Genomic DNA, 22,641 nt, shown 5'->3' with positions numbered 1-22,641 from the left:
GAAATCACCATACTCTACTAAACACAAAATCATTAGACTTCTATACCAATCAATCATCAAACTCCTATATCAATCAATCATTGAAACTCCTCAACCTTATGTTTTCATTGAACTTCACAAACTTTGATTTTATTGTATCATACACATCTCAAGTCATTGAATTTACATTGCTCAAATTCATTGAATTCATATTTTCATAATTACAGTACCTCACACTTTAAAAATCATTGAACTCTAAAGTTTTAAAATTATTGAACTACATTAAATCACCACTTCATAGTGGGCTTTTCAAACAAAGCAAGCCATATTTGCAATTTTAATTAAATCTCACACAATTCAATTATCAAAGCTCAATCAATAAACCAATTGGCACATAAAAGAATAAGATAAAATTTTTCCAATTACCCCAAACCTTTGAAAGGTTAAAAGTTTTTACCCTTTAAATACTCACTCCTAAAGCTTTCAAGAAACTTGAATGGTGCTAAAGATAGTCACTCTATAAGCATTTACAATGTAAATAATCAATATCTATATTTAGGCTAATTTCCACTAATAATTCAACAGTTTTTAATGCTCAAGATTCATTCTTGACTCACGTAAAAATACCCATAAGGTTTCTTAGCTTCCTTTAACCCTCATTAACATCATTGAGTTCTTTAATGGTTATTAATAGAACCACATTGTCTCAACTATCACGTTTAAGAGGAATTTTTGGATATTTAATGCCCCTCAACTATTAATCATCATAACTCCATAAATATCAAGTTTCATTAGCTCAATCTAATCTCATTAACTTTATTTGAGTTAATGGGTTCAGACTAATAGCCTATATGGATCGAAAATCACCATTACCAACTAAACCTTAACTTCTATCACTAAGAAAATGGAAGCAAGTAAGAGGATTTGAGTGTAGGAAGTATACCCTTAATGTTTATGAGCTTAAAAATACTCCCAAAAGTCAAGTTCTTCAAGCCCTAGCATTGCTTTCCCACTGCTCTCTCATATTTCTTTGTTCTTCTTCTCTTCTCTGCTTCATTTCGTAAACTTATGACAGCAAGAAATGACCATGCACTGCACAAACACACAATCCACTATGGCGTATGGCATAGAGAGGGCTTCCCAGGTGTGTTACATGCATGCACCATGGTGGCCTATTCACAAGCTGCAGCGTGTGGCAAAGAATTCTCCTTTCAGATTGTCTTCTTCTTTTCATCCCCTGGTGACTTCGAACCCCATGTTTAAAGTTGAAATAGAAACCAAACACATCCATTAAGCCTCTTTGGCCACACACCTTACTAATACACTTAATTAATCTGGACTTAATTACTCTATTTAAAAATCAAGGATGTTACAGTTCTATTGGCTCAAAATAGAGTTAAGTTGAAAAAGTCATGAACACTTGAAGTCTAACCTTTGAAAAGGCAATTGTGTAAAAAATTAGTTTTAACCTTTGGTCATATTTTTTATCATATCTCTCACTACATAGATTATTTTAATGTGAATCATATCTCATTTAAAAATAGATTCCAACAAATTTTTAATAATAGTTTATTTATTCAAAAATGAATTCTATTGAGAAAGATATGAATTTTAAAATTGAGTGTTGAGACATTGATTCTACATAGCTTTTAGTCTTGACATTTATTCACTTTTTGATCATATCTCAAAATTTATATTGAATATAAGTATGAAGCTTAATTCAATGAAAACTAGAATTTAAGAGATTTCTAATATATAATTTATCAGATTTGGAGTTGTATTAAATGAGTTAGAGCCTTTTGAAATTATGTGCAGCGATACCTTCAAAATCACACGTGAGAGTAATTGAGACTCGCGTGATTCATCCTGAAATAACCTCAATGTCCAAATCACGCATGAAACACCTTGTACACATGTGTGAAATGTCAGCCAAAAGTCTTATTTCACATTAAATAGCCTCTGTAGTCCAAATCACTCATGAGCCACTTTCAAAACATGCGTGAATGTCCTCCAGAGCTTTGTTTCTCATTCAATAGTCTCATGGTCTAAAACACGTGTGAAAAAAACTTTATACCCTTGCATTATTTGTCATTGTGCAATACCACATGATAAATCTTGTGTGATTTATTAGCTTCAAGTGAGACATGTCATCTTTGCTCATATAAACTCCAAAATACACATAAATAACCCTTGGTTTTTCACAAGATTTGTCACCAATGGCTATAATCACTGTGCAATATCATAAAAGGTCATATGATGCCTCTAGCACTTATTTCACTCTTTGAGCTATAAATATAACACTCCAAACTCATCTTAATAGGAGATTAACCTCAAACATCATTAAGATATGAAATTCATGTTCATATTACTTCTATTGTATGAAAATCATTATTCTTGTGCCAATATCATTTATATTTTCATCATTTAAATATTAGAGCTTTATTGTTCTCATTATTATTCTTAGAGAGAGTTTCAACTGAGTGATTTACATACTTAAAACCATTCTAAAAGTGAGGGAGAGACTTTTCTTATAATCAAGAGAGGTTGTTCTCTTAGGAAAAAAAAGCTCACTAGTAAAGTGAGTTGCTATAAAGGCTCACAATTGTCCAAGATAAACTTGTGTTTGTATTGAGGCGAAAAAGCACCTACTCAAGCTTATGTTATTGTAAAAAAATCTCAAGTAGTTGCTTGGAGACTGGATGTAGACTCAAGTGGTGGAGCTGAACCAGAATAAATCATTATTTGGAATCTTTCTTCCATTAACTCTTTATATTTCTAGCAACCTTAGTCAATACTATGTTTTAATGTATGAAATTAAATTTAATATTTCTACATGCTCTTATTCAAACTTGCACTTAAAGATTATTTCTAAATAATCTTACACATATTGAGCTAGTGAAAATAACTTTAGCATTCTTACACACAAAATTTAGAATTCAAATTTGCCTAAACTTTTTTTAACATAGTTTTGTTATAAAGGTTTTGAAAGAACCAAAAATTTTTTAAACACTTAATTTACCTCACCTCTTGGGTGTGTTACCTTATCTAACAGGTTCTTGTTTGATCTTAAAAGAGTCTTGTGATAGAATTTTACTTTTGTGAAATAATTTCAATATGGATCTAGTGATGGAATGAATGAAAGGTGATGTTATTGAATTGTGTTACTAGCCATTCATTGGTGTTATAAGTTGTTGAGGCTTTTATTGTTCTAGCCCACTGGTTTCATTGTGCCATGTTATTTTAATGTTTTATAAACTGTACAAGTTCTTGCTTGATCTTAAAAAGAGTTTTGTGATAGGATTTTACTTTCTATGAAATAGCTTTAATAAGATTTGTTCCATTTATTATGATAGAATTTTTTTTCAACTATGATAAGGTATTTCAATATTACTTCCAAAGTATAAGGTTTTCTTTTTCAACTAGAGGAGGTTCCAATTTTTACACTTATCGTTTTCTTCTATGGTTGACCATTCATAAGTGTGTTGAATATATTTAACCTTGGTAAACTCTTTTAATTGTGCGTTTTGTTTCTTTTTTACTATGGTTCTTCAACTTATTAGTTTAAAACTTTCTAGCATGGTAGTAATTTAATTTGGTTTTTATTCTTTTCTATCATAGTAATCATACATATTTTTCTAAAACTAAGATATTGAAAATTAGATGTTATAACACCACCACCCGTTGCAAGGCTATGTTTGGAATCTTGAAATTGTAAGAAGAGAAATGGACATAGAAACAAAATATTTAGTAGAGACATTTGATATACCTGAATTGCTTTCTTTAAGAAATCCAATTTCATCATGTAGTGCATCGAATCAAGCATTTGTCCATGAAATCGGTTGATGTTCCTATGTTTGCACTCTTATGTCCTTTCAAGTTTTAACTTTGACCACCATCGATGACCCTTCCTAGCCTTCTTCTCTTGACCATCCACCACTATTAGTAGCTTCACGAGACCATTGATTGTTGCATATAATCAAATTGTTATTGTTGTCATCATTTATTTAGTGCAAAATTGTTTATTTTTACTTGTAAAATTTTGGGGAGATCCAACTTATGGGGAAAATTCTATCAAAAATTTTTCAATTTTATTATTAGGCTAGAGAAATAGTTTCAATGTAATAATCTATTAGCTCTATTTTTCTTTAGGCTGTGAAATATAAATTGTAGTTTGATAAATACTAGATAAACAAGGTGATAAGTATGATAATGGAATGATTCTTTTTTTTTTTATTTGCTAAAAAAAGTGTTGACAATATTAAGAGGTTCTATTATTCTTGTATAAATTGCTTAAATAATAGGAGACTATTAAGTGTCACTAAAACAAGAAAGTATTTATTTGTGATGAGATTTATAACCAAGGTAGAAAATCATAATTTCTACATTGGTTATGGTCACAAATAATATAGAAAACCATACTTTTTACATCATCGATATCATAACTGATGTAGAAAGTGATATGTTAATTCATTTTTTAATATATTCAACAATTTTTACATCAATTTTTTAACCAATTTAAAAATTACTTTTTTACATTGGTTGTAAAAATGATATAGAAATTCACATCCCCTAAACTAACATTGTTTTGGGAATCGATGTAAAAACATTTTTTTCAACTGTGATAAAGAGATTTCTTTCTTTCTTTCTTCCTTCCTTCCTTTCTTTTTTTATAGTAGAAATTTATTACATATGTATTCCATTGCCACCTATAGAAATTGTTAACGGATATGTGCATTTGACTGGCCAAAAAATAATAATAAATTGGTATATATTATTATATTATTATTAAGTGTTTTCCTTCACTTAAGATAATTATAGTTGTATTTCTTGATTAGTACGCATTTTTAAACCCGCATGCGTGCACGTTAATGTCAGAATTATCCATTGTTAAAATGTATGATGTCTAATGTGGTAGTGTTTTAATAATACAATACAATTTTTAGTGATTAATTAATTAACTAAAAGCTCTAAACAGACTCATGATCTGAATTGGTGTTTTAGTCCAAAAGTATTTTTAAACGATTACCTCCATCATAAATTATAAAATACTTTTAAAAAAGATTATGTCCCAAAATATAAAATACTTTAATAAAAATAGAGTTTTATTAATAATTCTTTTCAATAGTACCTTCCTATTATATTATGTCTTTAATATTCTTTTTTAAATGAATTATTAAATGAAGAGTATTTTAAAAAGCTTATATTTTATTTTAAAAAAATAAATTAAATTATATTTAATAAATTTTATTGATATATATAATTTAATATAAATTATTTCATAACTTGAAATCAAGGAGTAGAATAGAAGGAATAACTTGGAAGCCAAATTTCCTTTTCTAATTAACCCGATTATGTGTGTGTCGAGTGGTGGTCACAAAGTTGCCACTTGGCTATATTTAAATAAGTGAGACAATAGAGTTGAGATTTTTTTTTTAAAAAAAAAGGAAAAACAGAGAGAAACAATGGCCACAGGCAATGGATTAATTTTAAATGCTTCTTTTTTTATTTTAGGTATAATTTTAAAAAATGTTCCGTCTTTTTGAAGAGATATGGCAACTTATGGCAAGACCAGATTGGATTACATTTTTAATATGGGGTTAACAATTGACAATTGGTTATACTTTTTTCCCTAAACACTTGTTTGCCGTTATGAACATGTGTTTATAACGTACGATTGAGTATACGCAATTTAATAAAATTTATAACAAGTTATGCTATTTATAAACTTTTATTATTATTCCTTATTTCTTTTCTATCCCAATGGCAAGATACTTTTTAAAAGTTTCTTTAATAGTTTAAGTCATTTCACAAAAATATTTAAAGTATGTAAATTTTTTTAATATATATATATATATATATATGCGCGTGCGCGCCCTTCATATATATTGTTTTATGATAGATTATATATAATTTTTTATTCATATATTAAAGTTTCAGCTTCATGGTATTTTTTAAAAACTATTGAAACAGAAGCTGTTGAAAAGTGACAGAATTTGTCATTCCTTATTAATTAATTAAGCTTTAGGTTTTGGATTGCTTTATGTTTTTTTTTTTTTTTCAAGAGCTTTGCTCAATCCCCTGTTTCACATCGTCCGATTAATTTTCTACTCCTTCTCTAATAATATATAATTTATTATTAACTAATTTTATATTTTTTAAAAAAATTCTTAACAGCTTATTTTTTTAAACATTTTTACATCTTTTTAATTATACCCTTAAATATAATAAATATAACATTTGACTTATTCAAAACATATAAATTAATTACTTTAGTGGAGTATAATAAAATTCAAATATAATTATATTGAAATATATATATATATACTCTCTCCATTCACAAATATAAAATATTTTTTAAAGAGTTTGATATTAAAAAATATAAAACACTTTTAGTCTTTCGAGATATAATTATTATCTTTTTTTAAAAGTACCCCTATTGATAATAACTATATGTTTATTATAAAGTATAATAGGGGTAAGTATGAAAATATAGGATTAATTTAAAAGTAGGTAACTTTTTTATTGAAGGGTAAATTTGGTTAAAAATACATTATAGTTTTAAACAAAGAGAGATAACTTACTTAATATCTTAAATTTTTTATCAAGTGTGGGCTTATAAAATTTATCTTCAGCTGTGATATGGAGGGAGTAGTGTTGGAGAAACTATCAGCTAAGGACCCTGGAGAAATTTTATATCAAATGAGGACTTTAAATTATGTTATTGCACTGAACTCATGATACATATGAAAATAAGTTTTTTATATAAAAAAGACTAAATTATCCTTTTATCTTCAGCTGTGATATGGAGGGAGTAGTGGTTGGAGAAACTATCAGCTAAGGACCCTGGAGAAATTTTATATCAAATGAGGACTTTAAAATTAGGTTATTGCACTGAACTTCATGATACGATATGAAAATAAGTTTTTTTATAAAAAAAGACTAAATTATCCTTAAATTTAAAATAATAACTTATTCAGGTTTTGACAACAACATAGTCAAAAATGAATAAGTTAAAAAACTAATAGGATAGGTTGAATTAAACAATGGTAACCGTATATAAACAAGTATTCACTTGGGTTTGGACAATAACCCATTCATAATTAACAACAACTCAATTAAAATGAACAAGTTGAAAAAATTGATAAAATAAGTTTGAATTGGACAAGTGTTTATCCTGCACAAATAAGCATTCATTTGCGTGTTGACAGCAACCCATTTGTAATTAATAATATCCATTTGAAAAAATGAATAAGTAAAGGAAAAAAATAGAATGATTAGGTCTTTTTTTCCATAAAAAACTTATTTTTAAATAAGCACCACAGGGTACAGTGTAATATCAAAATCTTAAGGGTATTAAGCTGATGTAAAATTTTTTCAGGATCTGCAGCTGATATTTTCCCTAGTATTTGTATGTTCTGTTAATTTATTTTTTTTTATTTCTATCTTTCTTTCTTTATTTTTCTTTTTGTTTTTTTTGGGCTCAATGACAGCCGCCTTCCTTCTTCTTACTTTCTTGGACCAATAATGACAACCCTTCCTAAGAAGCATGAAGGAGTTTTTAATTAGCATTACCTTGGTGTGGATCTAGTTTAATAGGAAAAAAAAAAAACAAATGATAAGCATTGACTTTCTTATCTTAAACAAATACGCGTTAAGCATCAATATTATCGACCTTCGTCTTTACATTATTTTTGGATGTGTATATTTTGTACGCCTCAAACTCTAAATTTATGCTACATTTAAAAAAAAAAACCAAAGAAAAGAAGAACAAACCTAGTAGGTTAACAAGAACGATAAAATAACATTGACGTATCAATGCCACACGTCTCTTTTGCTTTGGTCATGCAGGTTGATTTGCAGAAACAAAAAGTTTTAGCTACGCGAATTGCTCACTGTTTGAAGTATTAATGAAATGTACTCCTTCGATTCGCGAGAGAATTATTTTTTTTAATCTTATCTATAAGACATATTATTTTAATTTTTGTTTTATTGCAAGTGTGTTCTTTTATCCCAATAAATATTGAAAGTAAAAATATATTATTAAAATATATATGTATATTTAATAAAAGGTTGGAAACTTATTAACTTTTAAAAGAGTTAATAAATTTTAAGATTTTCATAAATTATGGTGAAACATATTATTAATGACTTGTAAATAGGATTGAAGAGAATGCACTATTTTTTTTATAATTTATTATGAATCTACGTGGTTTTCCTTATTATAAAGAATCTCTAATCACCTTATTGGAATAAAGAAAAATGATTAAGTTGTTAACTTTGTTTAGAAGTATAATAAATTTTTTATTTTATCCTGATTTAAATGGAAAATTTTAAATTTGTATTATATTTTTCTCTCATTATTGTTGATTTTAAATATAGATAATACCGAAGAAACATAATTAATATTTAAATTATAGGGTACTTTTAAAGAATTTTCTCCATCTCAAAATATAAAACATGTTAAATAAATTAAGATTTCATTAAATGAACTAATTTTAATATTATCTTTTCTTTCTCTATAATTAATTTTTATCTCTTCTCTTTTCAATATATTAAATTATGAATATTTTTAAAAATTTATATTTTTATTTTAAAAATTAAGGTTATTAAGTGTATTTAATGAAGTTTGTTGGTATGTAATATTTTGTCTAAAAGTGTTTTATAATTTAGGATGAAGGGAGTATAGGGTACTTTTAAAGAAGTTTCTCTGTCTCAAATATAAGACACTTTGGATAAATTAAAATTTCATTAAAATGCATCAATTTTAATATTACCCTTTCTCTCTCTATAATTAATTTTATCCCTTCACTTTTTAATATATTAAATGATGAATATTTTTTAAAGTTTATATTTTTATTTTAAAAAGATAAGATTATTTACTATATTTAATGAAGATTATTGATATGTAAAATTTTATCTGAAAATTTTATAATTTGAGACAAAGGGAAAGTATCATATTAAGTGACTTATAATAAATATTATTTATCCCTTATAGAACTGCCTTGAAATAAGGACATGAGATATTATACACACATACTTATAGTGCTTTTTTATAAGTTGCTTTCGTATAAATATAGATAATTAGTTTTTTTTCCAAATTTTCTCATTCACATTTTTCTTTATTAAAATGAAGCATAACAGGGTAATTTGAGTCTCTTTTTTTTTTTTTCAAAAACAACTAATTTAACTACATATCCTTGATTTTAATGAAATAGTTAGAGATGACTTACATATATAACCAGTAAGAGCATTGATTAATTTCTTTTCTTTTTTTTAACCCAAGATATCTTCACAGTTGACAATGATGATTAATCCTTTGAGAAATCTGAACATTATTTAAAGGGTTGTCTTCTTTTAAGAGATGCTTTCTCAAGTGCCACTTTAGGAATAAAAACCTGGAATGGTATTTAAGATCCCGGATACCAGTACTACACTTACTTGATAATATTGATTAATTTATTTAATGAGGGTGTGGTCAATAATTAAATCGGGTATTCTGTTCATGAACTGGTGATTTTTTCAACAGTGCAATAAATGTCTTCTATCGGCCTCCAAGCTCTTTATTGCAATATTAGGTTGTCACTACAGAGTCTTCCAATTAGTCATACCACGTACAATGAAGTTGGCTTTGAATGTTTATTGTCATAAATTCTATTTATAATTGTCATTAAAAATGTATTCCTTTATTTAGTACTCTTTTTGTTTTAAATTATAAGACTTTTTAGGAAAGATTGAACATCTAAAATATAAGACACTTTGATAAAAATAAGATTTCATTAATGATACTTTTTTCATTATTATCCTCCCATATATTCTATCTCTTTAATATTTTTTTTAAATGAAAGGGATTTTCAAAATTTATATTTTTTTTTGAAAAAGTAAGGTTGTAAAGTATATTTAATGAGTTTTATTGATCTATGAGATTTTGTCTAAAAATGTTTTATAATTTGAGACAAAGGGAGTATTATAAAGCAATTCTAACTAATCCAATTGAAATTAGTTAATAACATGTAAAACTATACATGTTTTACCCTTATTTAATATGATAGAGTATTTTAATTAAAAAAATCTTATTAATTATATCCTCTCATTGATGTTATTTAATTTTGAAAGAAAACTTATTAATTAAACTTTGATTGATCCAAAATGACTTATGTATTTTTAAACATAATACTTTTAGAAAAAGTCTTATAACACTGAACAAATATAATATACTCTATCATAGTAGTGGTAAAATGTATGGACATTTTTTTTAAATAAAAAATAAACCGTAATACATACCATATTATGAGTTAGGGCTTTTAATGTACTTTCCTCTTATACCCATTAAAATGTCTTTTAAAAAATTTTAGGGGCTGATTTCTTAGCCTGAGATTTTACAAATGGGGGAAGTACATATTTGAGGAGATAGATATATATATATATATATAGATATCATGCAGTTGTATTGGATGAGAACTATTAGCTATGTATATTTATTTAATTTATTCATATGGCATGAAGAGCTCAAATTGTTACTCAACGTGGTGTGGACAGCTAAAATATAATGGATGGGAATGTTTGAAGAAAAAGAATGATGTCAGCATGTGGGTTCAGTTGGGTTTGAATTTGTTAGATGAGTTAAGTCGACTAACTTAATAAATATTTACATAACACCATAACAATTTTTAATTTAATCAAATAGTTATAATAGATTTTATCATATATATAATACTCATAGAATATCAAAATTTAAATATATCTTGATAATTTTGAAATATTTATAAAGGTTAATATATAATTTAAATCTTAAATTATAGGTATAAAAGCAATTTAAATCCTAAATTTTGAAAATATATATTTTGAATCTTAAACAATTAAAATTAAACAGTTTATTTATACAATAACTTTCAACAAATGTGCATCAAATTAAGATTTAATGTATAATTTTCATCAAATTTTACTCGTCGTCTCTCTCCTACTCCATTTGCTGAAAATCACATGTTAAACCCCAATTTAACTGTCATTTGTTAAAGTTAATGATAGAAGCAAATTACATTCAATTTTAATTATTTAAAATTTGAAATACATCTTTTTAAAGTTTAGAATTCAAATCACCTCTAAACCTATAAGTCAGGATTTAAATTATATATTAACCCTATTTATTAACTTAGGAAATGCATATCTGAGTGGCTGAGTGGGAAGCTGTGTCGTGTGTGTGTCTATATTTATAAAGCCATAACTGTTACAAAAAGAAAAGACATCAAGAGAGATCAAGAAAGAAGAGAGAAATAAGAAAGAGAGAATGGGAATGAGAAGAGGGAGGGAGAATATTAATGGTGTGGCCATAACAATAATAATGATAACAGTGGTGGTGGTTGCAAATCAGATTGGTATTTGCAGCTCCTCCTCGTCGTCATCTTCGTCGTCGTCGTCGTCGGAGATTAACAGAGGAAGCTTTCCAAAGGACTTCGTCTTCGGCACTGCTTCTGCTTCTGCTTTCCAGGTTTGCTTCATACATAGGTGCTTTATATCTGAGTTGTGGGATTATTATATATTGCTTTAATTTCTCTCTTGGTGCATAAAAACAAAACATTGAAACGACAATAACTCTTCTTCTTCTTCCTTTTTGGGACGAATTGCTGGTAGCTTCGTCAATAATATGTCATTACGATTGTCACTAGGAGTTAATTCATGGCTTTCCCAGAAAGCCTTTGTTTTTGTTTTTCCCCGTCCAAGTGATAATGCATTGTCTTCTTCATGCATCTTGCTTATTTCATACTTTTTCCTTCCTATTTATTCACTTAGCTTGTCTTGATTTGAATTTTTTGTTTCTCCTCAATATATGTTCTGTTTTTAAAGAAATAATTATTACTTATTTTTTTTATATAATACACAAGTTAGATGGTGGGCATTCAATTGAGATAGTTAAGATTTAAAATATTATTGCGACGTTAATGGAGGGCAAGATTGAAAAAGAAAGAATAATTCTTGCATATTTTTTCTGTACTAATTTATAAGGTATTTTTAACTAAATTACATATCTTGATGAAGTTCATTGAATATTGTTTTCACCAAAATAAGTTTCAATCTTGATTTTTTTTATAATAAACTTTGAAAATATTCATTAATTAATAAGAGGAAGAGGGGGGGAATTTATTTAAGGAGTGAAATATGAGGAGTAATAATGAAATTATCATTATTAATTAAATCTAATTTTTATACATATTATATCTTAAGATACCAAATTACTTTGAAAAATGTCTTATAAAATGAGACTGCTTGAATAATATACGATTAAAATTGGCTTTCTTCTTTACAAGAAGAGCATATGAGAGATCTTTATAGATTTAGACCCTTAAATTAGATTTTGTAATTTAAATTTAATAAATTTTTTAATATATATATTTAATTTAAACGGTTCAAATTGTGAAGGGAAAAAGTAGTGAAAAGAAACCCCTGATACAATTACATAGATTTTGCTTTCTTATTTGTCTATACTATATTTTTATACGAGGGACAAATGAAAGTAAACAGGAGCAGATAATTATCAGTGACCATCAAAACGTGATTTCATTATAATGTTTTTATTTAAAAGAAAATCAGCTGACGAAGGTGTTGACATTGGACGAAAAAATTCAACCGTTGGCCCCCAAAAAAAAAAAAGGAACAGAAATTTCAACTGTATTTAATAACATTTATTGACAGGTAATTAATTAGTCTTCCTCCTTAAATTTTTGTATTTTCAAATAAAGAAAATTACATATCATAATATATATAAAAACATATTTTTATTATTGATATTAATAGTATTTGAATAATTATTTTATTTTTATTTTTTATTCGTTTTGGAAAAAATAAACTTAACTCAAACACTGGAAATTGGAAATATTTATGCTTATTATATATTAAATTTATGTATTTTTGTGTCAGATGATGTTACATAGTTTGTTAAATTTAAGAAATCCGTTATTATTACTCTTTTCGTTAAAAAATATAAGGTATTTTTTGAAGAGTTTGATGTTAAAAATGTAAGAATTTTTAGTCTTTCGAAATATAAATATTGTCTTTTTTTAAAAAAGTAACCCTATTAATGATGACTTTATATTTATTGTAAGATATTTAATAAGGATAAATATGAAAAGATAAAGTTAGTTTAAAAATAGGTAACTAATTTAACAGAGGTAAAATTTAATTAAAAATATCGTATATATATTTTTTAACAGAAAGAGTATATACTAATATTCCTCTAGGCTCTTATAAGATATCTTTTTTGAAAAAATTTATGGATTCATAATATAAAATATATAGTGCTTATTTTTACCAAGAAGACTTTCTTTCATGAAAAAGAATCAAGGTTTTACAATTTTTACTTTCTGTTAATTAATAAAGAAAAAAATGGAATCTTGGACTTTTTTAATAAATTTAATGATGTAATATTTTTTTAAAATACTAAAGCACACTTGGTTCAATTGGATGACAACTTGAATCATCTTATCTTGTGATCTCTAATTAAAGTCTTGAAATATTTAACCACGTTAAATAAATATATCAAAAGTATTCCAAGATTTTTTTAGGATATAAGCAACGGAATAAAAAATAATTTTTTAAAAAAAATACGTGGAATAGGTTTATCATATTAAGGGGTAATATTATTTAATACTTTTAATGTTACATACATACATTTATATATATATATATATAGGGAAAAACTTATATATTAAGATATTTATTTTCAATTAAATCAAGATATGTATATTTTTTTATATTATTTGTTTTATAAAAAATACTTATTGTTAATATTAATAACATAATAAAATTCAATCTCTTGATTTAATTAGATAAAAATTTATTAAGTTTATAAAACAAAGTACAATTCACCAAAAAAAAATTAAGTATGTAAGCCTTGCCTTTTGTTATAATAGTAAAAAAGAATAAATGAAATATAACTTACAGGTATTTTTAATTAGATACATGATGTAACAAACAAATGAGTACTTTCATAAAGGCAAAATAATTTTGTTTTTTTTAACACGAAAAGGAAATGATGTTTGATTTCTCTTAATAAGAGAAAGTGAATTTTGATAAAATTAGTTAATTATTTAATTAATTAACGATAATGGATGGACCTTGCACGCCATGTATATCAGAGATATCAGGACAAGTTGGTATGACTCGTGAATGCGTGTGATCTTGGGCTCTAAGATTTACAAATCAACGTAATCTTTAATTTTGGTGAAAAATTTTGCTTTTAATTAATAATAATAATAATAGTAATTATAATTGTAATAGTAGTAGCAGTAGTAATTTTTTTTAAAAAAAAAGTAATAGTAATAGTAATGTTAGTGTTAATTTTTCTGTGCAGTACGAAGGAGCAGTGAAAGAAGATGGAAGGGGACCCTCTGTGTGGGATAAATTTTCACATACTTTTGGTAAGACATTAAAATTAATTTTAGTTGCATCAAAGTATTTCTATTTGATTTGAAATAAAAGTGCAAAAGCAAACAAATTTCCCAAAAATAAAAATAAAAATTAGTTGGCTCATTAAGAAACTGTGATACATTTGGATGGTAATTCTCCTTAAACTGTGTCGCAGGCAAGGTTATAGACTTCAGCAATGCTGACATTGCAGTGGATCAATACCATCGCTACGAAGTAAGCAAACCAACCCAACTAGTATTGAATATATATATATATATATATATATATATATTCTCTCCATTCTTATATATAAAATTTGTTTAGAATCTGTTTTTTAAGTATAAAGAGTTGTTAGCATTTTTTTAATAAATAAACCATTATATTATTATTAAATTAAAAAAATATAAGTATTTTCATTAATTTGCTTTGAAAAAAATTTATTTTTTATTTACAACAATTAGAAGCAAAATTGGAATGCTGTTGTACTTTTAATTAAATAATCAAATTTTATTAATTTACGTGATTCAATTAAAAATATCTTATATATAAAGGTGAAGGGAGTAGATGGAGAGAGATAGACAAAATGATATTTTCTCTTCATCATAATATAAGATATTAGTAATTACTTCAATGTTCTAGATAAAAGTGAGTTCAAGCTTGAATCTCTTGAAAAATTTTATATTTTTCTAATTATGTTGTTATTAAATATTTTATATATTATTTTGTTTTCAATGTATTATTTTTTTAAAAATAATAAATAAAATATGGATATAATTAAAAAATAATTATAAAAATTATTGAATACTTTATATTTTGAACCAAACATAACTTTTAAAAAAAATTATTGTGCTGAGTAATTCATTGTTGAAGTTCTCATTGCATGATGGAAAACACATTTTGGGAATTGCTTTTACCAAAACCATATTTTGACTTCCCAAAACACAGCTCCCGACATTCACTCCTAGTCTAATTCCCTCCATATGGGCTTTGGTCATTATCTTAAAATTGATCAACTTTTTTAAATTTGTCCTTTACTAACTGGCCTCAAAGCTGAGCTCAAAAGTCTTTTTTTTTTATTTTTTTTATTTTTAAATTTTGTTTAACTTTTAAAAATTAATTTTTTGCATTATAATACTATATATTTATTTTTTTAAAATATAAATTGTAATGTTCAACAACTAAAATAAAGCTTTTACAAATATAACTTATGTTATAAAACTAAATCAGAATAATAGCCCAATATTTTTTATATTTTTCATCAAGGCCGATTTAATATTTGTTATTGTATATCAATGATATATAGATATATATCAATAATATCTGTGGATGTATATCAATATATAAATCAATCATACTCTTAAATTTTTAAAAATTTGATCCATATTTCTTGAGCAGCAGCTATATCCCAGCCTCTAATTAAAACAAGTGATGTGAATTCTAAATATCTCATTTTTTAGGGGTAAAAATAAATACAGGTTTAAACAAGAAGTTTGAGTCCTTCTTTTAGGATTTAAATGAGCCAAGTCTAGAAATCCTTTTATATAAAAATATCTCAATTTTCAAAACCTAAGCCCCAAAAAAAGACTGAAAAAGGTAATCTAATACGTCTGATCCATATTATCAGCACTATTTGAAAACACATCTTGAAAATTGCTTCTATCAAAACTATATTTTGACTTGCCAAAACGTGGTTGCAAACATTCACTTAATGTATGTACAGTCTAAATTAAACTCAGACCCTATATGTATTGTTTGTAGAGCTCGAGACTAAATGCCGCATTGTTCACAACTCTATATACATATATTAATTGATTATAATGATTTTTTTTAATTATGTGTAAACAGGAAGATATACAACTTATGAAGGACTTGGGGATGGATGCTTATAGGTTTTCAATTTCTTGGTCAAGGATTTTCCCCAGTAAGGTTTTTATTTCTTTGCATTTCTGTTGTTTTAACTTCTTTCATGTATGTATTATTTGTATCTAATTGCTTCAAGTATGAGATTGCTTAAAGACGAGATTTTTGGCTTCAAATACAGGACAATGATCTTGATTGACTTAAACTTAATATTTCTGACAATGACGAAATATATTTTTCTGATATATGACGTAGATGGATCTGGGGAAATCAATCAAGCAGGAATTGATCATTACAACAAATTCATAAATGCTTTATTAGCCAAAGGTAATGCTTTATTTTATTTTATTTTTTGTTGAGTGATTTTTAAGGGCATTTATATTGTTTGACTCAGTTCGTTCAGGTCTTTGGTTCTTTGGTGCTCTACCCAAATGAGGATTAATGAATATTTAGATTTAAATTTAAATTTAAATCAAATTCCTTATTTGATATGCAAAAATTTATGAATCAAATTTAAATTCAAATCCATTTTTATTACATTTTCTTTATAATTTTAAATTCACTTCACATCTTGGTCATTTGAAATTTGATTTATGAATTTGAATTTGATTTAAATTCAAATCCAATTTCAAACATCTCGTTTTCTTCGTATTTTTATTATTGATGCTTTTATGACTTTTGTATTTTTTTTTTATATCATGTCGTCTTTCATTGAATGATAAATAAAGGTAAACTCATCATTTCTAGTTTTTTGTTTTAGTTTTGAATCTCAACTTATCTATTTTCTTTATTTGAAAAGTTTTAAACTACTCAAATAAAAAATTTTAAATATATTAATTTTAAATGTGAGATTTAAAATTTAAAATTCAAATTAAATCCACAAATCCAAATAGTTACCTTAGGTAAATTAATCTTATTTTTTACAAAACTAGATTGAACCTCATACATTTTACAAGGATTTTAGAATTTAAACAAATGAGGAAAAAAATGAACTAGGATTAGGTAAACTCAACACATTTCACCCCATATAAACCTCAAGCCTTATGTTGGAAACAATAAGGTCTTGCTTGCTTCCTTGCTAGAATGAAATGAAACAGAATAGGTTGAAAAAATAAAAACAATAATAAGATTATCAAAATGTGGAGGGGGATAGGTGAATCATATACATAAGAGAGAAGAGTAATTTAATTCATGAAATTGTAAGTCATGATTCATAAGATTTTTAAAGGTACGATGATTTTCACATTTATGATATGTAATATTGAGTTTTATCATATTTATTATGAGAGAAAGGGGAAATTAGTTTATTTTTTTTAATTTATTCTATTCCTTTCTTTTCTAGCAACCAAACGGAACTTAAGTTCATTTTTTTTTTTTTGAACAATAAAATGATTGTAATTAATACTTCTAATTACCTGAACCATTATTGCATTATTTGTGCAGGAATTGAACCCTATGTGACCCTTTATCATTGGGATCTGCCCCAAGCCTTGGAAGACAAGTACAATGGATGGCTTAGCCCTGAAATCATGTACTAAACAACCTTATCATTTCAAAACATGTACTAATATATATATATATAATTGTATGTATGTATGTATGTATGTATGTATGCTCACATATGTTGTCTTCTATCTATGTTGCAGAAAGGACTTTGCAACTTATGCTGAGGCTTGCTTTCAGAACTTTGGGGACAGGGTTAAGCATTGGATCACATTCAATGAGCCTCATACTTTCGCCACGCAAGGATATGATGTCGGCCTCCAGGCCCCCGGCCGGTGCTCGATCCTCCTCCGCCTTTTTTGCCCGGCCGGCAACTCTGCTACCGAACCTTACATCGTTGGTCACAATGTTCTTCGCTCTCATGCAACCGTAGCAGACATCTATAGGAAAAAGTACAAGGTAAGGATAATGATATTTCATACCATCTTTTAGTCATGAAACAGTTTATGTGACATTGGAACAAAGTCCATTATTAGATCAATCAACATGACAAAATCAACTTGGTTATTTTCTAGGATGTACAACATGGATCAATTGGGATAGCTTTTGATGTAATTTGGTATGAGCCACAAACAAACACTAAAGAAGACATTGAAGCAGCTCAGAGAGCTCAAGATTTTCAGCTTGGCTGGCAAGTTATTAAAAAAACAACTAAATGAAGTTATAAAAACAACAACAACAACAAATTAAGATTTGGTTACAACACAGGTTTCTGGATCCATTGATGTTTGGAGATTATCCAAGCTCAATGAGAAGCAGAGTTGGAAGCAGATTGCCAGAATTTTCACCTACCGAGGCTGCTCTTGTTAAGGGTTCACTAGATTTTGTTGGAATTAACCATTACACCACCTTCTATGCAAGACAAAATTCTACAAACTTTCTTGGAGTTTTGCTCAATGACTCAATCGCAGACTCTGGCACTATTACTCTTCGTAAGTGCAACATTCAAACTTCATCATTATGACAGCATCAGAGCAGTGACAAACCCAGAAATTTTAGAATGTATGTGTGTAAATGTGTTGATTTGTTGTTGATGTTGTCTTTGATTTCAGCATTCAATGGAACTAAAGCTATTGGAGAAAGGGTAAGTAGTATGAAATTATGAAACTGAAGCATTTCTGGTCAGATAATTAATTAATGAGGAAGTGTTTGATAGTAATAACCTGTAAATTAAATTTTTTGAGTTACAGGCAAATTCTATATGGTTGTTTATAGTTCCAAGAGGAATGAGAAGCTTAATGAATTACATCAAGCAAAAGTATGGGAATCCTCCAGTTATTATCACTGAAAATGGTAATTTTTCTATCTCTTCCCACCAAAATAAACTCTGACACTCAATTGTATTCTGTTTCCGATCTTTATTATAAGGTACTTCATACGGATTTAAACATATCATCATCACTGCTGATATGGTTATTGGCACAGGAATGGATGATCCAAATAATGTATTTATCCCCATTGAGGATGCTCTCAAGGATAAGAAAAGGATCAGATACTACAGTGGTTATCTATCTAGCTTATTGGATTCAATCAAGTACGTCATTTTAATTTTAATTTGTTTAACAGTTTAGTGTTTCAAATGCATCTGAAACAAAGTTTGAAATCTCTTCTCCAACCATGTTGCCACTTCCATTGAAAAAGAAAGGTAGGGGGAAACGATACTTACAGACCATGGAACAATTTTAAACACCAGGAGAGACCGCTTAATTTTATTTTTAAAAAAATAGATTTGAAACCATGGGAATTTTAAAAAATAACATCTAGGGACCTGAAATTTCGCTAGCTAGTCTTAAAAATTGAGAAAATCACTTTTAATCCTACACCAAAAATCTAAATATAAAAAAATCTCATAAAATCAAAAAATTATTATGAAATTTCATGCGATTTAGTAAAGTTGTCATTTTATTATATTGAAATTGTCAATTACCCAATAAAGTTGTTCAGTTGACAACTAACCAGCAAATAATAATAATTAACAATCACAGTATCACACACGCACACAATAGTAATTGAAAACCTTTTGCGAAAAAAAAGTAATTGACAACTTCAATAAAGAATATGAGTCTATAGAATAAATTCGTGATTTTATAGAATTTTTATATATTTAAATTGTGATTTTTCCCAAGTCTAATGCACATATGCTTCATAGTTACAACCTAGAGTATTGTCTATGAAATGGATGACTGAGATTTTGGATTAGACAAGATTGAAACTTCTTAAACTATATAAAATTCATATCAATCTTTTTTTTTTTTTTGGAGCAATAGATCAATCTATTTATCTCTATTTTCTCGAGCCATGTGGTTAGAAAGAGTCTTACCCCATATAAAATCTTCATAAGAGATGTATCCATACTTAATACTTAACAGTATCTCAAATAAAATTATCTTTAATAAAAAAACCTGTGCATAATTTAAAAATAAAAAGAAAAGCAAAGCAAATGAAAAAGTAATTTGTTCTTTTTTTTTTATGAATATTGCAGTAAAGATGGGTGCAATGTAAAAGGATATTTTGCATGGTCATTATTGGATAACTGGGAATGGGCAGCTGGATACACATCAAGATTTGGTCTCTACTTTGTTGATTACAGAGACAATCTTAAGAGATACCCCAAACAATCTGTTCAATGGTTCAAGAACTTCCTCAATCATTCCACCAATTGAATATATTTCAATTTTATATTTTTTATTTTACTGTTGAATTTCTTTGTTAAAGGAATTGTATTGTTGAATACTTGAATTTTACTTCCATTAAATAGTGTGGAACTGTGAATTTTATGTTTTATGTTGATCTTTTTATTTTATTTTACTTCTGGTAAAATTGATCTTTTCATACGTACGGCTCAGGCCCAACAAAAAATGTTTGAGGCTCGCTTTAAACCACGGTCCCAATGATACAAAGTATCTTAATATTTGAAACAATTACATATGGGTCATGCGAAGCAAACTTATTTACCCATGAGTCCTATAAAATTTAAAAGCCACAATTAGATCCCTTAAAACTTGAGTGTAAATTAAAATTAGGCTGTAAAGATAATAATACCCTCATTAAACATATATTATATCAATCAAATAATTAATTTATGATTACTTTATTTGTAATTTACAACTATAATTTTAACTTTTTATAATTGTAACTTCGCATATTTAATAATTAAATAATTATGTGTTATTAACAAAATTTAATATTAATTATTTATAATTACTTTATCAATGATTACAATTATAACTTTAAATTTCTATAACTGTAACTTCATATATTCAATAGTTAAACTAATCAATTTAATTATTGGATATATAAAATTATAATTATAAAAAGTTAAAGTTATAGTTTTAAAATATTGATAAAACAGTTGTAAGTTATTTGGCTAATGTACTGTAAATATATTTAATAGAGGCATTATTATGTTTTTATCTCAATTATAAATTAAACCTAGGTCTTAGAGGATCTAATTGTGATTGTTAAATTTTATGAGGTTTAATTTTAAATAAATTTATTCTATAGAACATATATATTTTTTTTTCTTAATATTTTTGGACCAAAACTTGTAGGCGAAATTGAATTCTCTGTTGTTGTTTTTTTGTTGCCAAAAGTGAAATTGAATTCTCCAACTGAGAGATTTTGCAAGAGATTGATTTCAAAAGATGGTTTGTTTTAATTTATTTCATAAAAAAATTAATTTTTAAAAAATATTTATTTTATGAGTTTTTATTATATTTATTTAAATTTTTAAAACTAATCAGAGTTTAAAAAAAGCATATTTTTATTATTTTTAAAAATTATTTTAAGTAACTTTTAAAAATAATCTAATGTGATATATGTGAAAAAGTGTTTTAAAAAAATGAAATACATGAATATATCATTAAATTTTAAAATAATATAATAATAAATTATTTTTATAAAAAAAAATAAAGAAAGACATAATTAAATTTAAGAATAACTATCTACTCATCACTTTGTTATTATTATATTTTATGTTGATTATTTTATTTTATTTTATTTTATTTTTTAGTAAAGTTGACCTTTTTATGTGTAAGGCTCAGATCCAACAAAAAAATGTTTGAGGCTCTCTTTAAACTATGGGCCCAATGAAACAAAGCATGTTAGAGTTTTTGAACCAAAAATTGTAAGCGAAATTGAATTCTCTCTCTTTTTTGGGGCCGATAGAGAAATTGATTTCTCAAAATCGGAGATTTTGGCAAGATATTGATTTCAAGAGATGAAATTTATTTTTACTTTTTTATATCCTCATATTTTTTTTACTGTATTATATATTTATGTCAATTAATATATGATTTTAAAATTTAGTCCCAATTTATAAATTTTAAAAAGCCTCGACTAATTTGTAATTGATCCTTAAGTGGACAGAGGGAGACATAAAAAGCAATAATTTCGAAAGTGAACTTATTATTGAATTGATAAAAGTACTAACTCTAGTTGATGTGAGTGGTTTAAGTATTTGTATCACTTAAACAAATTATTAAAAATTATACGAGTACCAACTTATATATGATGTGATAAAAGTAAACTTACTATTAGCGTCAAATAATTTAGTCATAATCAAATTAATTAATCTATTTAAATTATATGCTAACTATTTTAAATTGACAATACCAAAAATAATAACGAAAATATAAACAATTGGTTTTGAATAAACAATAAATTTTTAAAAAAATTGAGGTAAGTAAAGATGAGTAGTCTATAAGCATAATTTCATAAAGCGAAGCATATTTTATAATTTAAAAAATAAAATAATTATGAGACGTGATCAAGTTAGGAATAGGATTAACCGATTTTCTAAACAATGGACGTAGGTGACATTTTTAAGTCAGAGAGATAATTAACATTTCAACAACTTAGTGAGTCATTTCTAAAGTTGACTTTGACTTTAAAAAAAAA

General features: G+C 26.3%; 1 protein-coding gene across 1 annotated transcript; it reads left to right on the top strand.

Annotated features, from left to right (window-relative positions):
* The first annotated feature begins 11,241 nt into the window (after window positions 1–11,241).
* On the top strand, window positions 11,242–20,524 carry LOC129322912 (beta-glucosidase 40-like). Its single transcript, XM_054969373.1, has 13 exons — window positions 11,242–11,464; window positions 14,324–14,390; window positions 14,555–14,613; window positions 16,225–16,300; window positions 16,495–16,566; window positions 17,683–17,770; window positions 17,886–18,141; window positions 18,258–18,373; window positions 18,451–18,674; window positions 18,795–18,826; window positions 18,933–19,035; window positions 19,168–19,276; window positions 20,225–20,524. Exons 1-13 carry the CDS (start codon window positions 11,264–11,266, stop codon window positions 20,403–20,405), a joined length of 1,584 nt encoding a protein of 527 aa, XP_054825348.1. The 5' UTR covers window positions 11,242–11,263; the 3' UTR covers window positions 20,406–20,524.
* Window positions 20,525–22,641: the final 2,117 nt, after the last annotated feature.

The sequence above is a fragment of the Prosopis cineraria genome, unplaced genomic scaffold, assembly GCF_029017545.1.
Source record: "Prosopis cineraria cultivar Desert tree isolate PC_DT_omini unplaced genomic scaffold, ASM2901754v1 PC10, whole genome shotgun sequence".
Classification (NCBI taxonomy): Eukaryota; Viridiplantae; Streptophyta; class Magnoliopsida; order Fabales; family Fabaceae; genus Prosopis; species Prosopis cineraria.
The sequence above is the reverse complement of the archived record's forward strand: the minus strand, read 5'-3'. Positions and strand labels throughout refer to the sequence as shown.